The 21,383-nt window shown below is 46.1% G+C and overlaps 1 protein-coding gene across 2 annotated transcripts in view; it reads right to left on the bottom strand.

Moving 5' to 3' along the window:
• Positions 1-14,302: 14,302 nt before the first annotated feature.
• MST1 (macrophage stimulating 1) overlaps positions 14,303-21,383 on the bottom strand; it is a 35,831-nt gene continuing 28,750 nt past the window's right edge. For both annotated transcript variants that reach the window (XM_082265364.1, XM_082265365.1), the window contains exons 17-18: positions 21,158-21,300; positions 14,303-14,466 (exon numbers count right to left, since the gene is read on the bottom strand). In XM_082265364.1, the coding sequence (XP_082121490.1) occupies positions 14,305-14,466; positions 21,158-21,300 (305 nt within the window). In that variant the 3' untranslated portion in view covers positions 14,303-14,304. The remainder of the gene's footprint in view (positions 14,467-21,157; positions 21,301-21,383) is intronic.

Here is a 21,383-nt window from a genome sequence, read left to right as displayed (position 1 = left end):
GCTGTGCATGGTAGCCAATCCGGTTCAGCTTTGACAATAAAACCTGGAAACTGATTGGTTTCTATGCAGAGCTGCACCAGATTTTGCACACTCTAGTTTTAGTAAATCTCCCCCACTGTCTCTGAACAAAAGACTTGGTTGCACACTATCTTCAGGGTACTCACCTAGCACCCCCTTTCACTCCACCAGCTGGCACCCATCATCTGACTACTCCCGGGTGCCCCCCCCCTCCTGGTCAGGCCCTTAGACATGATCCCCTGTACTCACGATACTGTTTTTACAGGTTCTCCAGTGTCTAAAACCCTCCAGTCAGCTCTCCTGGACCTCTGGGTTCAGCTCCTTCCTTCTGGCTCACCAGGCCGACTGCCTGTTACCATACACCAACTGCTGCAGAAGAGGAGACAGCCACCACCCTCCTTCCAGGACTCAGCTCTCCAGCCAAAGACCCCGAGCACATGTGCCCCTAGCTTTTATATCAAACCCCAGAATGCACTGAGACAACCAGTCTGTGCCAATCACTGGGACTGTATCAAAGCCTGTGTACCCATTGGTCAGGTTTCCTCCACTTTCCAACATGCCTCCCTATTGGACCAGTGAGGACACTCCCCAGACCAGATGAATTGCACCGTGAGCAGACCTAACTCACAGATCCTACTCCCTGTTAAGCAAAGAGCCATATAGATTTTGCTTGCTGCTCTCTGATAGGCAGAAAGACCAAAACTATACTCTCTACCTGGGAGGGTGCTAAATATGTAAAAGAAAAAAAAAAAACGCCTCTTGAGTGTAGACTGTAAATAATTTATTTTTGGGTAAAATAATAAACTCACATGGGTAAGTAAAGAGCGAGCTAATGCCGTCAAGGTGAATGCTGCGTTCCAACGAGCGGTCCACCCCTCGGGTTTCCTCTTCATTGACATCACAGGCCGGATCCAGTGTTGTGGGTGGCAGACTAGGCTCCAGCACGGGTGCCCTTAGCCCCCCTACACCTCAGAACCTCTTGAGTGTGATATCCTCACAAGAAAAGCTTGGTCTTTACTTACCCATGTGAGTTTATTATTTTACCCAAAAAAAAAAAAAATGATTTACAGTCTACACTCATAGGCACCTTTTTTTTATTTTTCCCTTCTTTTTCTTACCCGAGCCCAATCCAATCCAGTGACGTGCATGAGAACAGCGCTCTCGCCACTCTCTCTCTCCTCATTACACAGATTGATAGCAGCGGCAGCCATTGACTCCCACTGCTGTCAATCAAATTCTGTGATGAGGAAGCAGGAGGTGGGGCCGAGTTGCCCTGTCAGTCGATAGATGCAGACTGCGCGGCTCAGGAGTGAGCACACGCGGGTGCCACCAGGGAAAGAGGCTTTCCCTTGAGGCACTCGCTAAAGAGGAGATGCCTGGAGCATTATAAAAAGGAGGATCTGGGCTGCTCTGTGCAAAACCATTACACAGAGTAGGTAAGTAGAACATGTTTATTTTAGTTTAAAAAAAAAAAGCAAAGGTTTAGATACACTTTAAAGCTGAAGTTTAACCTGCTTATATTTTGCCTTTCCTGGTTTCTTCCCAAAGCCTATTTTTATTTTTTACTTTATTTACACCCAGGAATGTCATCACTTGACCTTGGTGCTTCACTATGCAATGCAGGTAGACCATGGCTGGTGGAAGGAGCCTGTACATAGCTTCCTAAAATCTTCACCGCACCCTGCCTTAGTACTCCTCTCATGAGCCCTGATGGAAGCAGTCAGTGGGCTGTGAATATCAAAACACCTTGATGGGTGGGCGTCAGTCTAGAGAAATGGGTGTTCATTTGCATAAGTAATACCAACATGTCATGCTGAGCCTTTGTCGGGATACATTCTCCCCTGTACTGCGACGCAGCGCATAAATACACTACATTACAATACATTTCCGGTCATACAAATAAATACATTCAATCAAATACATACATTCTGCGGTATGATGCCTGATGTGTTGTAAGGATACCCCGAGCCATCACATCATGCATGACGCCGCAATACCCCTATAAGCATGAAACTAAGAAACATTATCTATACGTAGCATGAATCAGTCAAATAATATTACATTTCAAAAAGCAACAGGTGTGATAGGGGAGTGGGAGAGTGGGGTAAGGGGAGGGGAATGAAATCACAGGCCCGAAGCTTTATTGAATGGACAAAGACACACAAGGGAGAGTGGGGGAAGGGGAAATCTTCAGACCTCCTCTTCCTCCATGAGATCCATCAGGTTATAGTCTCTGAGCAGACTGTGTACCAGTCTGCGACAGTCCTCAATGGACATCCTCTCCCTCTGGTGGATAAGGCACTTTCTGGCGCACCATAAAGCGTCCTTAAAGCAACACAACACCCACCAGGCGTTGTCAATGTCCTCTTGGGAAAAAGTCCCGTGAAAAAGTCCGTTCAGCACACCGAAGTGTGTGATGGCAGTCCGTGGAACAAAGTCTCTAAGTTCAGGTTCCAAGGCCCTCAACAGGCTCTGTGCAAATGAACACTCCCAGAAAACGTGAAAAGACGTTTCCTCATGGATGATACAAAAGGGGCAGTGCCTGTATCTGCACAAGTTTCTGGCATGCATAAATGTCCTGAGCGGCAATCCCCCCTGGACAGCCATGCACGCCAGATCTTTATGCCTGTTGGTGAGTCCCTTTGAAGAAACATTCCTCCAGACCACTTTGCAGGTGGCTGAAGGGAGGCCTGGAACAGTCTCAACAATGTCTGATGCTCTGATCAACTTGTAGATAGTTTTTGGCTTCCACAAGTCAGGCTTAACTCCATGCAGCCCTAGCTCCTTGATGAGCTTGAAAGTGTCCAAGTAGTACCAAGGAGTGTCCCAGTTGTAGGGGATGGAACTGTCCCATTTGTCCCATCCTAGGGACCTCCAAAGAGGAAGGAGGAAAAAACGGGACATGGAGTTGCCTCCAGAGTTCGAAGTTCTGTCAACCAAAGTCCTGCGGATGCAGTTGCAAGCAAAGAACACCCCCAGTAACGTTGCGACGTCGGGCACGCCCTTACCGCCCTTGAGGGGTTCCTTAAACATGACTGCTCGCTTCACTCTGTCCATCTTGGAGCCCCAGATGAAGTGGAACACCGCCCTGGTGATGGCCTTGCAGGTGTTGACCCGGGGGGGCCAGGCCTGGGCGAGGTACTGCAACACAGGGAGGATCTCGCTGCGGAGTACCAGTGTTTTCCCTTCGATGGTGAGTTCTCTGAGGCTCCATAGTCCAAACTTTTGTCTCATCTTGGACAGTCTCTCCTTCCAAGACTTCAGGGCTGCGCCTTCAGCTCCAAACCAAACTCCAAGAATTTTGATGAAGTCCGCCTTGATGCTGAAAGGGATAGATGCAGAAGAAGGCAGGAACCACTTTCCGAAGAGCATGATCTCTGACTTCCCGCAGTTGACTTTTGCCCCTGAAGCTTTGCCGAAGTCCTCACAGGTCTGGACGAGCGAGTCGATGGAGCGCTGGTCAGCACAGAACACCGTTACGTCGTCCATGTAGAGTGAGCACTTGACAACCCTTCTGTCCGGTCCCGGTGCGGTGATCCCTCTGATCTCTGGGTTCTGTCGGATGCATTCGGCAAAGAGCTCTATACAGCAAACAAAAAGCAGAGGTGAGAGAGGGCAGCCTTGTCTGACCCCAGAGAGAACAGGGAAAGGGTCAGTTTTCCAGCCATTCACCAACACCGTACTACAAATGTCATAATACATCACATTCACATACGAACAAAACATGTCCCCAAGACAAAACCTGCGCAGAGCTCTGCACATGAACTCATGGGAGACATGGTCAAACCCATATGTGAGGCTGACCCTCCATGACTGAAAGAACTGAAATCCAGTGAATGCAAGGGGTTGGCATGAGACAGGCTGGGAAGGAAAGCACTAAATGACAGTGGACGGTCTCTAGCCGAGGCGTGAGACTATATAAGGCATGGGCCTTCAAACTATGGTCATCCAGTTGTTCAGGAACCACAATTCCCATCATGTATGTGTGAATGTCAGAGTTTTACAATGGCTCATGGGATGTGTAGTTCTGCAACAGCTGAAGGGCCAATGTTTGAGGATCCCTGCTATAGAGGCTTTCACTTAATTGCTGCAGCTTCTAATGTACATTATGGGAAGCTCACAGTGTGCAGTGAAATCAGAGTAATCCATTCCATTTCAGTCCAAGAAAGGAAAGGTTGGAGGTCAGATTTAATAAAAATTCCGGGCAGAAATGTCAAGCTCATGAGGAATTAACTCGCAGGGGGGCCCATTATGTCTGCCAAGAACCACAGCTGTGTAGTATCATAAAACTTTACAACAGCTGAGCCCATTAACATTCTAGGAATAATTGTAACTTCCAATGTGAAAAGAGGCCATAAACGCTTTTGAAAGCATCTAAAGCTTATCAACCGCCAGCGGGGAGCGTCGTTCTGTAAAGCTGCCACAATGGGGGGTGGTCGGTTTTAGGGGAAAGGGCCCCAGACCCCTTTCTGACACAACAAATGTATGCAGTCAATAGGAAATTTGGCTCTGGTCTCCCCCTTTTAAATTCTTTATTTTGAAATGTTTCAATAGCTAAGATCCGAAAAAAAAAAAAAGCATAATACAGTAAAGTGCTCAGGTCCAAAAAGTTATCAATAAACCATAAAAGTAACAGTGAGATTTGTATGACTTTAGCAACAGGGGAGGAAGTGAAGCTGGCCATAGACACAGTGCTTGGCTTAAATGAGTACACCTCTTTTGAAAAGTAAAGGCCCGTACACACGATAAGAAAATGGGAAGTAAAATTTAATCCGACGAACGATCTGCCGATTTTTGGATGGTTAGTATAGTGCTTTCGACAGCCGATTACGAATTTACAATGCTACAGCGCTACCAGAATCAGTGATTTCGGGCGACAGAGCTGTGGGCAACCCTCAGGACCATGTCTAAGAGAAGAAAAGACCAAGGGAAACCAGGCCGGATGCCAGATTTCTTCTCCCCATCAGTCTGGCGTGGAGGACAAGATGGCACTGGAGGATCTTGTGCCTAACCACAGGGCCACTCGAAAGGGAGGTTGGAAGCAGGCACAGGTAATAAGGGATCACCTTCCAAATATGTACATGGCTACAACACCAATTCCAGATCCTCATCCACCTCCAATAGTCCTGCCAAAACTAAGCCCAAAATGTCTCATTCAAATGATTCCACGCCAGAGTTACATACATCTACCCTGTCCATGGATGACACAGTAGAACTGCATGACTCAATACTGGCCTTTCCAACAATCAGCCAGTTCTAGATACAACTCTGAAGGAAATGCTGGTGTCACTGAGAAGAACAATTCACACCAATATAATGTCCATGATGCAACAATTTTTAAGTGTGAAGTCAGAGACCGAGTCATACACATTGAAAACAAAATGGGAGACTTTGCCACTACATTTAATGATCTGGTGGATGCTCATAATGAGAGGGAGGATGACTTTGATTGGATCAAATCCAAGCTGGCAGACTTAAAAGACCGACCCAGGTGCAACAATGTCAGGATCAGTAATCCCTGAGTCGAATAAAAATCATGAATTACAAGCCTTCTTCACTAAACTGTTTGAAGAGGCCCTCCCAGACCTTCCCATCGAAGAGCTGGCCATGGGTAGAATCCACAGGCTCCCTAAACCCAAACACCTTACCAGACCGTCTATAACACGGATACATTTATAGAGATCCAAAGCAGTGGCGGCCGGTCTATAGGGGGCGCTGCCCCCCCAATCTGTGCAAAGAGAAAAAAAATTAGCATTTGAAGCCCACTAGGGGCGCCGGACCTACTGCTGGCTATGGGGGGGGGGGTTTGCACCCCACGTGCGCCAGGCAGAGGCGCCGATTGGCAGCCTTCTGGGGGTCATCGGGGCACAGAGCAATGCGCCCCGACACTCTCCCCTGTGGTTCTGTCCTGGCTGTGATTGGTCCAGACTCCAGCCTGGACCAAATCATACAGGAGGACATCCCAGGTGACGTTGCGTGGGGGCGGTGTGTGCGTCAGTCACTCACTCACTGTCCCGGCTTCACCATCCCGCCCGCCGTTAGAGAGGAGGAGCAGCGGCGTGCGTGATCGAGGAAGAAGATTTCTCGTCTCCCGAGTCCCGCCGTCAGCAGCAGAGTCGGTCCGGTCCGGTCATCGTGAGAGAGCCAGCCCAAGAGCAGGAGGTAAGTTATTCAATGCAGCCGCTGCCTCAAACTCAGTGCCTCCCTCCTCTCTCTCCTGTCACTGTGCGGGACTGCAGACTCGAGTCCGGCGGTGGTGGGAGGGGGGGCACACCGTGGTCACTCTACATTGATGGGGGCACCCCCTGTGGTCACTCTACATTGATGGGGGCACCCCTTGTGGTCACTCTACATTGATGGGGGCACCCCCTGTGGTCACTTTACATTGATGGGGGCACGCTGTGGTCACTCTACATTGAAGGGGGTACGCTGTGGTCACTCTACATTGAAGGGGGCACGCCGTGGTCACTCTACATTGAAGGGGGCACGCTGTGGTCACTCTACATTGAAGGGGGCACACTGTACCTTGATTACTGAAGGCCCCTTTCACACTTGTGTGACCTCAAAGTCCTATTTTTTACAGCGAAGCAATGCCTATTACATTTTTCTGTTTACGCCCCCCAAAAATGTTGAGCACCAGCCGCCACTGATCCAAAGAAAAGCTGATGATTTTCACCAGAAAAATCGAGAGAGCTGGCCAAAATGCATCCAAGGCCTTTCCTGCTTTGCAGATCTCTCACAATACACACTAACGCAGGAGAAATTTGCCCAGTCACAAAAGAAATCGTGGATTATCCTGCAAAGCTACAACTCACTAAAGGAAACAATTTCTACATAATTTCTTCCTTAGATGAAGGACTTCAACTTTTGCGAGATTGAGACATCATCACCCATCTAGCCTCAGCTCTAGATGACCCCCCGAAACATGATTTGCACCCAGATGAGGAAAGTGTATGAGTAGGGGCTCTTTCACACAGGCTTTCCGTGTGAGAGCTCCGCTGCGGTCCTTTTTTTTTTTTTTTTTTTCACGGAGCGGATGACATTTCTGTCATCCGCTCCGTAGGTCCGCATATCATCCCATCCGTTTGCGGATGATATGCGGACCTACTGTAAGTCTATGGGGATTGCGGATGTCAGCGGATGACACCGCTGACATCCGATTTTCCTTCCTTTCCGTTTTTTGAACGGAGGAAAAATAGGGTTCTGTTCCGTTCGAAAAAACGGAACAGAACTGAAAGGAAGGAAATCGGATGTCAGCGGATGGTATTCCGCTGACATCCGCAATGCCATAGACTTACATTATGTCCGCAAATCATCCGCAAAAAAATAGGATGATTTGCGGACATACGGAGCGCCCGTGTGAAAGAGCCCTAGCTCAGTTTTACTTACCTTACTACTAACCTTAGGAACCCAGCAGGTCCCTTTGTTGTTTGAATCATTATTCAACATTAGATACCCCCTAGATTCAGCAGATTACCTCTGCCCAGATTCGGGCTGGAATCGTTTATTTTTACATCAAGTGCATGAGTCACCGGTTTTGGCGTTGGTAACAAACGCTTGCAATTTTTGCAAGTCTTACAAAGCAAGGTCCATAAAGACATGGATGAGCGAGTTTGGGGTGGAGGAACTTGGACTGGCCTGCACAGAGTCCTGACCTCAACCAGACAGAACACCTTTGGGATGAATAAAGCCCCGTACACACGTACCGATCGTCGGCCGAACGATCGGCCGTCTTTTGTCCAGGGCTGTCGGTGTCTGTTGAAAAGTGCAAAAGACTGCACAAGAATTTTGTCCGCCGACTACAGAAGTGATGTCATGTAATGGTTAACTTTCCTTGTTTTTTTTCTTTTCTGAGCATGCCCAGTCTTGCAAATCTGCTGTCTGTCGGCCGAATTCTGTACTGACTGGCGAACAATCGGCCGTTCTGGTGTTGGCATACAAAAATTTTCATGCTTGCAAGACAGATTCTTTTCGGCCGAAAGTGCGCTGTCGGCTGTCGGAAGCATCATACTAACAAGCCGAAAATCGGCCGAACATTTTCGGCCGACAATCGGTACGTGTGTACGGGCCTTTAGAGTGTAGACTGGGAGCCAGGCCTTCTCTCCAACATCAGTGCCTGACCTCGCAAATGCGCTTCTGGAAGAATGGTCAAACATTCTCATAGACACACTCCTAAACCTTGTGGACAGCCTTCCCAGAAGAGTTGAAGCTGTTATAGCTGCAAAGGGTGGGCCAACTCAATATTGAGCCCAACGGACTAAGACTGGGATGCCATTAAAGTTCATGTGTGTATAAAGGCAGGCATCCCAGTGACACACGCTATTACTATTGCCATAACAGCAGGCACGGTGAAGTGCCCTGTACATGTGAGTAAACTTCTATTTTCCTCAATAAAGCCTGATTGTTGAAACGGAGAGCACTATATTTTCCCTTTTATATTTTGCATCGCATGTCCCGTGTCTTGAGTCCTCCGGAGGTGAGAGGCTGGAGTGTCTTTCCAGGAGTCTGATATCCTCAGTACATGCTTTTGCTGGCCCGTCTGGGTCCTGTTTGGAGGTGAGAGGCCAATCTAGCAGGTGGAGGGATTTCACAGATTGGTGTGCACTTTTCACCAGATTGCATTTCTGATTTGGACACTTGGACACTAATGCACATTTATTGGATTTTGAGCACAATCACAGCTTGTATGGACTTCAGATATTGATTATATTAACATCATTTATGTTTGTTGGTGCACGTCTGGCGCAGCACATTTTTTGTATTTATTTTGATTTATTGTGGGATGTGAACACGATTGGAGTTTGCTGCCGGCTATATTTGTTTTATGCACAGTGATATTCAAGCACTTTTTCAGTACATTATTCACGCACAGTGTTTTTACCTATTTTGAGTGTTATATCACATATTTGGTTTTGCGCTGATAGTTTTTTTGTTATATTTGGCATCCCAATACTTTTGACAATATAGTGTATGTTTAATCCAAAAGAAAAGAGCAAGGAAACTAGCACAAACTACAAAGATGCCTATTTGTCTCACTCACTCGGCGCTAGGGAGCTAAAGTTGTGTTACCACAGCTAAAAACTTTCCATAAAATCACATACAATTTATCTCTGGCAGTCCCCTTTGGTGACTACATCAGGCTTACAAGTGTAACAACAATCCAAACCTGTGAATGTCATCACTCAAGCCCAGACTCCTGGGGGGAAAAAAAGGAAATAATAAAAAGGTGCAGAATGTTCGTGGAGGGAATAATCAGAATCCTTCAGTAAAACCAGAAAATCTTCCACAGGGTCAGGGAGGAAGAGAAGGGAGATATGTTGATTCACCCCTTAATAGGGGAAGGGGTCAATATGGACCACCCCCACAATACAAATTGGACCCAGTTCCTCTATACAATAGATTTGAAGAATTATTACATTATGAGGAGCCCCGCCCTACAACCCCCTATCGTCATCCTTTTTTCTGGAGGGGGGAGAGGATGGGGAAGGGGCGGCAGACCCTGGAGAGGGAGACCCCAGGCCCCTCAAGGAGAGTATTGGAGAAATTAGGTCCCTTACGAGAACCGTCCTCCAGAACGACAGAAGCCAAACATAGACCAACAACAAGGGGATGCAGGGCAGGCCGAAAATTACAACAAAAAAAGAAGGAGGGAAACAGATTAAGCGGGATTTATACTTTGGCCAACATTTCCTTATCTAACAAAGAGGTTAATATTCTGAATGCTGGGCTTAAATGCTCAGCCAACAAACTAATTAATAAATTTGAGATGTACATAGATGTTCACAAATACATCCGGAAAATAAACCTGAAAAGGTATTTTCTCAACCCAAATAAAGGGATCAGTAGTGACCATCATAGGAATCAATGTCACACATTGGGTAAGGACAGTGGTCTGAAGAACAGATCACTATTTAATCCCTCCCAGCCCTCTAATCAGCATGTGGAGGTCTTCAAGCATTTAGTGCTTAGAGATCTGGAAAATATCCAACCAAAAAAGGATGTCAATCCTAGATACATTCAAGAGGGGCTAATGGCTCTTGAACGGCGAAAAAACGTCATCATAAGACCAGCCGACAAAGGTGGAGGTATAGTTATTTTAGATAAAGAATACTACACAAATCAGCTTGAAGAAATGTTGGCGGATACGGCCACTTATGAGCCTTTAGATAGGGGCCCTACAACACAGTATCGTAAAAATCTTGACAATCTGATCCAGTGGGGATATCCTACACATATCTTCACAAAGGAAAAACAGTATCTTGTTCCGAGTCTCAGTAGGGTACCTACTATCTACACATTACCTAAGGTTCACAAGAATGAGGTTAATCCTCCGGGTAGGCCCATTGTGAACAGTATAGAATCTGTTACATCTAGAGTAGGCCAGTACTTAGGGTCTGTAAGAAATCTTTAGTATCTGTCTTGTAAAAAGAGATCTAAGAGGGATTACACTGCCTTCTACAAGTGAGATATTTCTGGTAACCGCAGATGTATCCTCACTGTATACAATTATCCAGCATGAGGAAGCACTGTTGGCCCTAAATTGGGCCTTCAGCAAAAGGGATGACCTCCTGGACTCCCAAAAGAGATTCCTTAGCCGAGTACTGGAATATTGTTTGTCACATAACTACTTCTGGTATGCAGGCCAATTTTATTCCCAGCGGAAGGGCGTGGCTATGGGCGCTAAGTTTGCCCCTAGCCAATCTCTTTATGGGGGAATGGGAGGATAGGTTCATCCATGCGGCTGGCAGAGAGGAATTAATTATTTACAAAAGGTACATAGATGACCTCTTCTTCATCTGGGCGGGCCCAGATAGGTCACTACAAGACTTTGCTGAGTACGTGAACAGTAATTCTAATAATATCAAACTAGAGTTCAACTGGAGTAAAGAAGTGATCCATTACCTTGACGTTGAAGTGATGATCCAGGCTTCCGCCTTAGTCACACAAGCCTATTTTAAGCCAACGGATAGGAACGGATACTTACCTATTCAAAGTTGCCATCATAGTAAATGGCTTAAGAATATCCCTAATGGACAATTACTTCGCATAAGAAGGAATTGTACCACAGACAATGATTTCTTCCAGCAAGCAGAGATCATCAAGGATCGCTTCGTTGAAAAGGGATATAAGGCCACGGACCTGGATCACACGGTTAAATTGGTTGGTCAAAGTTCACAGGAAACCTGCCTAATTGCAAAAGACAAAGTAGCTGATAACCACCACGATTGGGGCTTCATTTCGGCCTTCAATGCCCAGCATAAGGATGTGGAAAATGTTTTTAGAAAGCACTGGGGAGTCCTATGCATGGACAAATTCTTGGGGAAGGTGTTGCCGAGGGATCCTATATTTATATATAGGAAGGCGGCGACCTTTGGTGATAAAATTGTGAAAAAAGTGTTGGACCCTCCGAACAAACCTAGTTTGTTTTGGAAAAGTAGGGTGGGCTTTCATGCCTGCAGGAGATGTAAATCCTGTAGGCAGGTAAGCACTCATCTGAGGGGATACATTTCATTCGTTTCGCCCGCCAATGGAAAGTCCTTTGAAATCAAGGACTGCATTACCTGCATGTCCACACACGTGGTATATGGCTTATTGTGTCCATGCGGTATGATCTATATCGGGCGAACAAAGAGAACATTGGGAAAGCGTGTATGAGAACATATCGCTAACATCCGTAAAGGATATAAGGACCATAGTGTTTCATTGCACTTTAAATATAAACACAATAAAGATCCGAAAAGGTCTGGTGTTTTGGGGGATTGAAAAAATAAGTAAGACATGGAGAGGGAGATATCAAAAAGAGAGATCTATTGTATCTACCTCACCAATTCCCTCCAGCCTAACGGCCTTAATGTGGAACTGGATCTCAATTGCTTCATCAGCAACTGTTAAGATCTAGGTCCTTTTTGTTCTTATGCTGATGGTCTCCAAATTCAGAACCTTGTTTCTCCTTTTTTTTTCTTCTTTATTATGGATTATTTCTTGTTTCTGGAGGTTCTCTGTATTTTAGCGCCAGTCCAGGATGGCCCTGAGGTTTTCGGGTCAGATCCTTGATTTTTTGTGGCTTTTTATACATTTTATATATATAATATTTTATTATACTTTTTATATATAGGATCTATAGTGTATGGTCCCTTTTCAATTGGCCTGCATGTAGGCCTGTTGGATCAGTGCCTTGCCTATATTAAAACCTATATATAGATAGAGGCAGTGTCCAATTGTAGTTTTAGCGGTAAATTTGTATTTCTCCACATAAATATATATTTTTTCATTTATGTATATTATGTTAAGTTGCCTTGTTGTAATATAGGTACACATATGCAGAACTCAGGGATTTTGAACACAGAGGGTCGCTTATCAGGCGACCATACTTATTGGTGACCTGAGGTTGGTAGCCCACCCCATACCTTAGTTGCCATGATTGGATCCACAATGGAATATTAATCCCTCTAATGACAATTAATGGCTAACTATGTCCTGCCTTGTGACTTTAATTATAAGTATGGAGACAGGATAATGGCCATGTGAAGGGGGTTAATTCCTGGAGTTGTAGTCATCACTTTGAGTCTATTGCAGTGGTCCCCTCTAATGATATAGATGGGCCCATGAATATTCCCGCATGGTGGCTCCTGTAGACCAAGAGCTGCGGACAATTAATGGCCGGTAGTAGGGGAGTACCCACAGCATTGGTATGAATTGTGTGTTCTTTTAGGACATATGGTTTAGTTTTAATATATACATGATCGCTATATATGTCCATGTGTACGCTTTTATTAAGAGTTGATTAAGATTACAGTATCAAGTTGCATGGTATTATAGACTCGTGCGGCTGATCATAGTAATATGACGGCTTAGCACGATCTATTTTGTTTACCAATGGAAGGTCGATTGCCCGATGGACACTTTCGTGGTGGATAGAGAGGGGCGGAGATTATGGATGACACCTGACGGCTTCATTGCCAGTAGTTATGGAGTCCGCCAGTGGATACTTCCGCCCGTCTTTGCCGCATATTAAAATGGGAGTGATGGCGTCGCGTGCTCGCACCCTCCGTAGAAGTCCGCCAGTGACGAAACGCGTAAAAAAAAGGGCGTGAGCACGCGGTGACCATAGCAACGATACGTCCCGAGCGCCTGACGTCAGATCAGCACCCGGAAGTCTGGCGGCGGTTTCCTAGCTGCGGTCTCGGCCAAACGAGTGTGGACGGTATGACAACCAAGGAGCCCGGACTGGGACATGTTTGATGAGCTTTGTTATATTTTACCTTTGAGTGCACATTATTTGGGCTTGGTTTTTTAACAATAAATTAAGTGTGTTTACGGATTCACACTATGAGCCTATTATTTGCATGACATATGGTATACATGAGGATTGATCCAGGTACCAGCCTTTTGGAGATCCAGAGCAGTCCTGTGGGTCGGAGGTTCTTCCTTTTTGTACATCAGTTTGGCGCATTATTCCCCACCTTGAGGTACGTGGGCACTTCTTGGGGGGCATGCCGGTGAAGTGGTGGTGCATGCCAGATTTATGGACTCTGTGGATAAACAGTTTTGGGACTTTTCCAAGTGATGCTTGTTTTGGCTGGACTTTCACCCACATCATTGTTTATAATATGCATGTTTAATATCTTGTATACATGTGGTAGCGCTGTTAGTGTATACATGTGATTTGTCCTATTGAATTAGATGTACACACCTTTTCCATAGTGTAGGTTTAGGTTAGTTGCCATGAATTTCCAGTTTAGCCTTTTTGGCCTCTTGATTGGAAGAGACATGCCTTACAGGTCCTCTTAACATGAAAACAGAAACACGGCTGATCACACTTAAATAAAGATTTTATTTCATTGCAAATACAAAAAAGATGCAACTTCTGTTAAGAATATCTGGCACTGGGATTGTAAATTATCATTGTGCGTAGAAAAGAAAATCTGCTACATGTGTGTATAACATACAACCATCGAAATAACCATAGAAGTCGGGAACAGCAAAGTCTGCATAAATGGGAATTTCACATCTAAAAATTATATTCAGCTCAATATGACAATATCTGAAAGGATCCCTCTATGATCCCGGGACAAACACAGATTATCAGGAACACAGACAGTTCTCCTTTCATACAGCCTCATTATTTACAAAACAATCTGATTGCAGAATAAAAACAAAATCCTCATATACCACTTCAGACGCTCTCATCATCATCATCCTCATCCTCATCATCATCATCCTCCATCTACACCCCCACCCCTCACCCCAAAGTCTATTCACAGTAGATTACATGCCGTGTCGCCATCACATCATCTTCATCACTTTATTGATCCAGTCCACATACACAGAGACCCGTGTGTAGACACCTGGAACGTTCCTCTTTCCGCAGCCACGAGCTGGGATAATCACCCCTTCCAGCACCCAGCATTCATGGGTCAGACAAGCCAGTGGACCTCCATAATCACCCTGAAAGAAGCAGAAGGAGGAGGATGACACTTTATATTCCCCCATTATCCCTCCCTACACATATTAGGAGGCGATCGAATTTACAGCAAACACCACGGCAGCTTTTTGTTTCCCCCTCATCCAATGAGGGACACAGGAATTAACCTTTGGCTTATACTGCCACCTACAGGAGGATCAGCCCATGATAATTCCACCTACAGGCGGTCCCCGGGTTACAAATGACTCCTACTTACAAATGGAGGGAGACAACAGGAAGTGAGGGGAAATCTCCCCTAGGAAGGGAAATTCACCCCTGTAAGAGTTCTCATGGGAAAAATATGTCTCCACTGAAGCTTTATCACCAATCTTTGTTTCCACAACAACCCAAAATTTTCAAAAGCTAGTTGTCATTAGGGACAAAGTGGGGTGAAATCTTCTGAACAGGGGCACAGACAGCAAAAAAAAAAATGGTCCGGGGGTGTTAACCCTTCCCTATGCTATCCAAAAAACTTAAAGAGGAAGTAAACCCTCCTCTGCAAGTTGTACCTATAGGTAAGCCTATGATAAGGCTTACCTATAGGTACTGTAAATATCTCCTAAACATGCACCGTTTAGGAGATATTTACCTTCCATGCAGCCAGTGACGTCACTGGCGCATGTGCTCTGAAGGAACGGCCGCTGGTGCCGTTCCTTCAGAGCCCCGTGCCGTGACCGTCGGCTTCCGCGCGCGTGAGCGGGAGTGACGGCACCGCAGCTCCGGCCAATCAGATGGCCGGATGCCGCGATCCCGGAAGACGGGCGACTGAACATGTCGCCCGTCATAGAGGTAAGCGGGCGGCACGGCGGGGGCTCGTTCTAAGGTAAGTATTACATAATGAGCTAGTATGCGATGCATACTAGCTCATTATGTGTTTCTCTTTCAGGGTGGAAAAAAAAATGGGTTTACAACCTATTTAAAAACGATTCTTATGGCTGGAGCTACAGTCACTATCTTGTTTGTAACCCGGGGACCACCTGTACTTCCAGCATGCCTCAATTTTGCTTGTGTCGTCGGAAGATGGGTGTCTTTTCTGCAGCGAAAACTTGTTTTTTTGTTAGCACCATTCTTCAAAATTTGTTTAATTAATGTTCCTCTCTATATTGCTTCTGGGGCCTTGTCTCGTTTGCAGTTACTGGCATGACCATGCTCACCCTAGCTTTGGGGTGTAGTATCCAGTACCCACTGGACAGCATGCTGTGGGGATAGCCTACTAATGACCTCCAGGCCTTGGTTTTCACAAGGGACGCTTTAATAAAACTGGAGTGCGCAAAATCTGGTGCAACTCTGCACAGAAACCAATCAGCTTACAGGATTTTTTTTTGTGCCAAAAGCATATTTGAACAAGCTGAAATTAGAAGCTGACTGGCAACCATGCACAGCTTCACCAGAATTTGCACTCGCAAGTTTTAGTAAAATCAACCCCATAATGTTCTGGTAACTTTAGCTGTGGAGCCCTTTCAAGGTTCAGAGCTGCTGATATTGCCTCAGCGCTGGCCCGGTCTCTGAAGACTCACTTAGCAAGAGCATCAGGAACTAAATTTATCTACTTCTTAGGTCACTGGGCACCTTTAAAATCCCAGTTGGGGGGGGGGGGGGGGTGTCAGTTGGGCAGTCTCCTTGTATTGAGTGACCCCAGCGCACACTAATGTCTCTGGGGCTGCTTACATCAATGTATGCAGCCTGGAGCTATGTTGTCCTCAGCTCCTAGAGTCTTAAGCCTCGTACACACGCACCGATTGTTGGCCGCAAATTTTCGGCCAACGTCCGATCGGCCGATTGTCGGCTTGTTAGTATGATGCTTCCGACAACCGACCGCGACTTTTCGGCCGAACAAAATCTGGTGTGCATGCTATAAAATTTTTGTTGGCCGTCACCAGAACGGCCAATTGTTCTTCAGTCAGTACAGATTTCGGCAGACAAAAATGTTATGAGCAAGACTGGGCATGCTCAGAGAAGAAAAAACACACGAAAAGTAGACCAGAACATGACATCACTTCTGCAGTTGGTTGTTGTTGGCCGACAAAATTCGTCTAGAGCACATTTCAACCAACACAACAACACTGGACAAAAGACGGCCGATCGGTCGGCCAACAATCGGTGCATGTGTACGAGGCTTTATTCCACCATCAGTCTTCTTCAACTCCATTGGATGTAGACCGTTCCTCTGCCCTTTTAACGAAGTACTAAAAACCCTACAGTCATGCAAAAAACTGTATGGTCCAAATCAAATACTTATTTGCTGATTCTGACAGCAGAGGCCACAACTTCACCTACAGATTCTCTGATTTAGTGGCTTTTGAGTCATCACCCGTTTGGACTATTTGACTCCGAGTTGCTCCAGTATTTAACAGGAGAGCAAGACCCTGAAGAGTGCACTGCTATTTCTTCCAACTGAAAGAGAGACAGTTTGAGCTCTTATTAATGCAGCATACACTCCTCTGTTGGCCTGTTGCGTCTACCAGTTGCGTTTCCAGTCCTGGGTCCTTTTAAGCTCCTACGGCCACAAGAACTTTTCCATGTGGAATACAACAGTTAAAAGGAGTCTGCAGATTGACAGGTTAAATTCCCATCTTTATTGAAAACGATGTTAGGGTAAAAGCCAGGAACAAAACAGTTGATGCGTTTCAGCCTATGCAGGCCTTAGTCATAACCAGGGCTTTTTTTCCAGCAGGAATGCGGGGGAACACAGTCCCAGCACTGAATGTATGTAATAGCAAGGGGTGTGTTTGAGGATCTATTGTCACTGGTAAGGATCTGTTATTGTGTGAGGGTCTATTGTTGCTGGGGGGGGGGGGTCTTATTGTTGTTGGTAGGGATCTCCTGTTGAGGTAGAGGTCTATTGTTGGCTGATCTATTGATAATGGTTGCTGGAAGAGCCGTTGTTGCTACTGGAAGGGGGGGTCTAATTTTGCCGGGGTGGATCTTTTATTGCTGGGTGAAGTATTTTGTTGGGGCATGGGAGGTGGGTAGGGAGTGGAACCAAGGGACAGTGCTCAAAAGGTGGGTAGTGGGTGTAGGCAAGGGGTGACTCAGAAGGGGGGGGGGGGGGGGGGAGTTCCTGCACCTACAGTATTCTCCAAGAAAAAAAAATCCCTGGTCATAACCGAGGCCTGTATAGGCTAAAATATGTCAACTGTTTTCTTCTTGGTATATTTTACCCCAACATCGTTTTCAATAAAGATTGGATTTTAACCTGTATAGCTGCTGTGTACCTATGGCTTGCAGGGTATCCAACCTAATTGGATTTCAGAGTGGTAGCATTGTTCATTTTTGTTCCATGTGGAATGTTTTTTCCAGGTTTTCAAGGCTGCCATGTGGTTTTCTATTCACACGTCGTCTAAGGTCTACCGTTTCCACTTCATTTGATGCCAACTTCAGACATAAGCTCCTTCAATAAAATAGGATTTGTACTCATCATAAAATCCTTTTCTTGGAGTCCATTGAGGGACACAGGGTCCAATCATCCTGTAGGTGGAAGTTATAACCTGAAGGTTAAAAACATCCTGCGTCTCTCAATAGACTCCAAGAAGGGAGTCATTATGACGATGCCTCACTCCCACAGAGGGCTTGAAAGAATCTCTGCCCCTGAGGAGCTGTAAAGAAACTAAAATGCAGATCATAATTAAACTACACAACAACCAGTTTGTAGCACCTGCCTTCTACTAAACACGAAGCACAAACTTCTGCAGCCATCCTCTATCGCCACTAAGATCCAGGAAACGGGATATAAGGTTCTCACGCGCTGGTATAGGGTGCCATCTTTATTGCATCGTTGTTTCCCCCTGGTATCGGATAAATGCTGACGTTGTAATGAAGCCACGGGGACGATGTTTAATATTTTCTGGGAATACCCATTGGTCAAACCATTTTGGCGAGCAGTGGCCAGCGTCAAACAGCTTACTAACGTTGACGTGGCGGATGATCCTGCTGTGTGTCTGCTGCACTGCATCCATCGGCCCGTTAAAAAATACAAGTCCTCTCTGACTATCCAGCTCTTAATTGCTGCCAAGGCCTGCATACCCCTCTGCTGGAGATCACCTGATGCGCCCACGAGATCTCTGTGGTTTTCCAAGGTTGGGGAGCTTTGGGATATGGAGGACCGAGCATTGTAATATTATATTTGGTATTTGTTTTATGTATTATCAAAGTAATATATATGCACATATTACCTCCGATGACCCCGTTGTCCAGAATACCCATTTAGCCTGAGTGATCAGGCATTATGGGGTTAACTTTGGAATGGAGATTGAGGTGTAGATGTAGTCAGGGCAGAAAGCATATCTTTGTCTATGGAGATAGGCGTGATGACGTTGCGGCCGTATGGTTCACGTCATCCCGCAACTAGAGGGCCACCCATTCCTCTAAGTACATATACCAGTGACCGGACTGCGAGACCACGCCCTCAGAAGAAGTACTTCGTTGACGAAACCGGTCAGGGCGTGGTTCCGCGTTCACAAGGTTCCAGCGTTTTGGGTCATGCCCGGAGGTTTGCCTACCTTGGTACCGAGTGGCGACCGTAACATCAGTGGGAGCTGACATGACGCAAGTTTACCTCATTATATGCCTTTACAACTTGATCGTTTGTGAGTGCAACTATTGCAGAGTTTTTTTCATGTGTGAATAAACGTGTGGTTTTACAATATCACGCTATATGCTGTCATTCCATCCATTTACATGTAACACACATTGGCATGGTTCTATGAGTGAGGAGAGGGGTCCATTACCTTCCACCTGGAGTCGGATTTAGACCTTTGGAGTCAAAGACACCCATTTGGCCTGTATTCAGTGGGCTCTGGTGAGTTCAATACCATAGGGCTTGCACAGTGGTGTGGTGAAGGCTGTTTAGGGCGTACCTGCACAGCGGTGGAGGTGGATCTTTGGACTTCTTATGCTCATAGTATATGGATGGACATTGCATATGTATTCACATTCATCGATTAAAGAGACTCTATGTTGATGTTTAGGGATTTATTCTCTATATAAGTGCTGCTAGTGTATCTTTCAGTTGTCACATTATTATAGGTACACCCTGTCGTTTAATATGGAGGACTTGTCGGCTACTTTGTACAATCGGGAACAGGCCTTTCGGGACAAATGGGGACCGTGGGACTACTTCACGTGTACGGACGCCTACCTGCAGGAGCTCACTGTCTCCAGCTTCCAGCTTTCCTCTTGCTCCCTTCCTCCTTGCCTCTTTTACTTTTTTTTTCCTCTTCATCCTGTGTTTCCTGCCCCTACCACTCACTTTCCCCTCTGTAAATAGCCGCGCTTTCTCCCCAAGACTGGGGTCTTCTGTAGTTTATATCCCTGCTGCTTGCTCATTCCCCGACTGACTCCATGGTTTGTAGTCACCGTTTCCTGCTCCTGCTCTGTGCAGGAGCCCGTCAATTGGTACCACCCTGGTACCTGACACGCTTAAGTTTTCTGTAATTGCGGTTTACTGGTCCCTTGACCCGCCAATCTCTGTAACATTTGCTTTGTCTGTTGTTTTGCATACCCAGGAGGGGACTGAACCCACCTGTCTGTCTTGGTTGCCTATATTAGTTTTACAGCTACTGTAACCTTCAGGGAAATGCTGTTTATAATGCTGTTGTCAGATTGCACCGTTTTATTTTTTATCTGATGTGCCCTACCTCTAATTGTATTGCAGCCTCTTACTAAATAAAGAAATAAAAAAAAAAAAAAACTTCCGCAGCCCTGATTGCAATGCAGGCTGTAGACAAAGGACTGTTCTTTGGGTGCCCAGAGTTCCATTAGGTCTCCCAGTGACCACTACGAGAAAAAATCCAACCTAAAATTTGTCGAGATTGGTAGGAATTCCTGCTGTGTGTAGCCCTTGGTAGGGCTGGTCAGGACAGAAACTCGAGAACTGCCATTTCTGATGGTGAAGGCCCCATGGTCATCATTCTCATCCTGGCTGCTTGGCTTAGGGATTCACGCACCAGTATGCATATCCGGTGTCAGGATACTTTGCGGGCTGCACACTTGTTCCAGGTCGCTGACTAACTTAGTGAAGCCTGGGATCAGAATGACAGCCTGGAACTCGCACCTTCTAAAACAAGTCAGCCATAGCAGTTCTCATTCTGCCAACTGACAAATCCCCTTTAGTTCTGTATCTCTGATGTCTAGAACTGACCTTGAAGATACCTGAGAAAGATACGGCCACACTCCACAGCTGGGATAAGATTATGACGTTCCTTTATTCATCGTCAGGCCAGACAGACAGGGGACAGGTAGACAGGTAGACAGGTTAAGGTTTCACATGACACACCGTTGGTTGTGAACGGTTTGTTGTGTGAAACGTTAACCTGTCTACCTGTCCCCTGTCTGTCTGGTCTGACGATGAATAAAAGGAACTTCATAATCTTATCCCAGCTGTGGAGTGCGGACATATCTTTCTCTGGTATCTTGATGGTCTACGGCAAGGGTCTTAAAACTATGGCCCTCTCGCTGTTCAGGAACTACAATTCCTATCATGCCTGGTCATGTCTGTGAATGTCAGAGTTTTACAATGCCTCATGGGATGTGTAGTTCCGCAACAGCTGGAGGGCCGTAGTTTGAGGATCCCTGCTCTACGGTTGGGACCCGAAGCGAGCACCTGCAACGGATATGTTGTACTCTTCCCTTTTGGCTTGAGCGGTGTATGCATGTTTGTTGGACCCTAGAACTGACCTCACAGGCTCCAACTTCGATTGGCATTGGCTTGGTGCAGATCTCACTTTCCTGTGCGCGGATCTTTGTGCTCCCCTTGTTACATTCCTCGTTGCTGATTATTTCGAAGCGGGCCACCTTCAGGACGTCCTCGTTCCCGGTACCTGGAGGAGACAACACAGACAACGTATGATAAAAAGGATGGCATTATAAATATTGATACACCGCTCACTGGGACTGCCAGAGC

The sequence above is a fragment of the Pelophylax lessonae genome, assembly GCF_965119305.1.
Source record: "Pelophylax lessonae genome assembly, chromosome: 8".
Lineage (NCBI taxonomy): Eukaryota > Metazoa > Chordata > Amphibia > Anura > Ranidae > Pelophylax > Pelophylax lessonae.
This window is presented reverse-complemented; position numbering and strand designations above follow the sequence as displayed.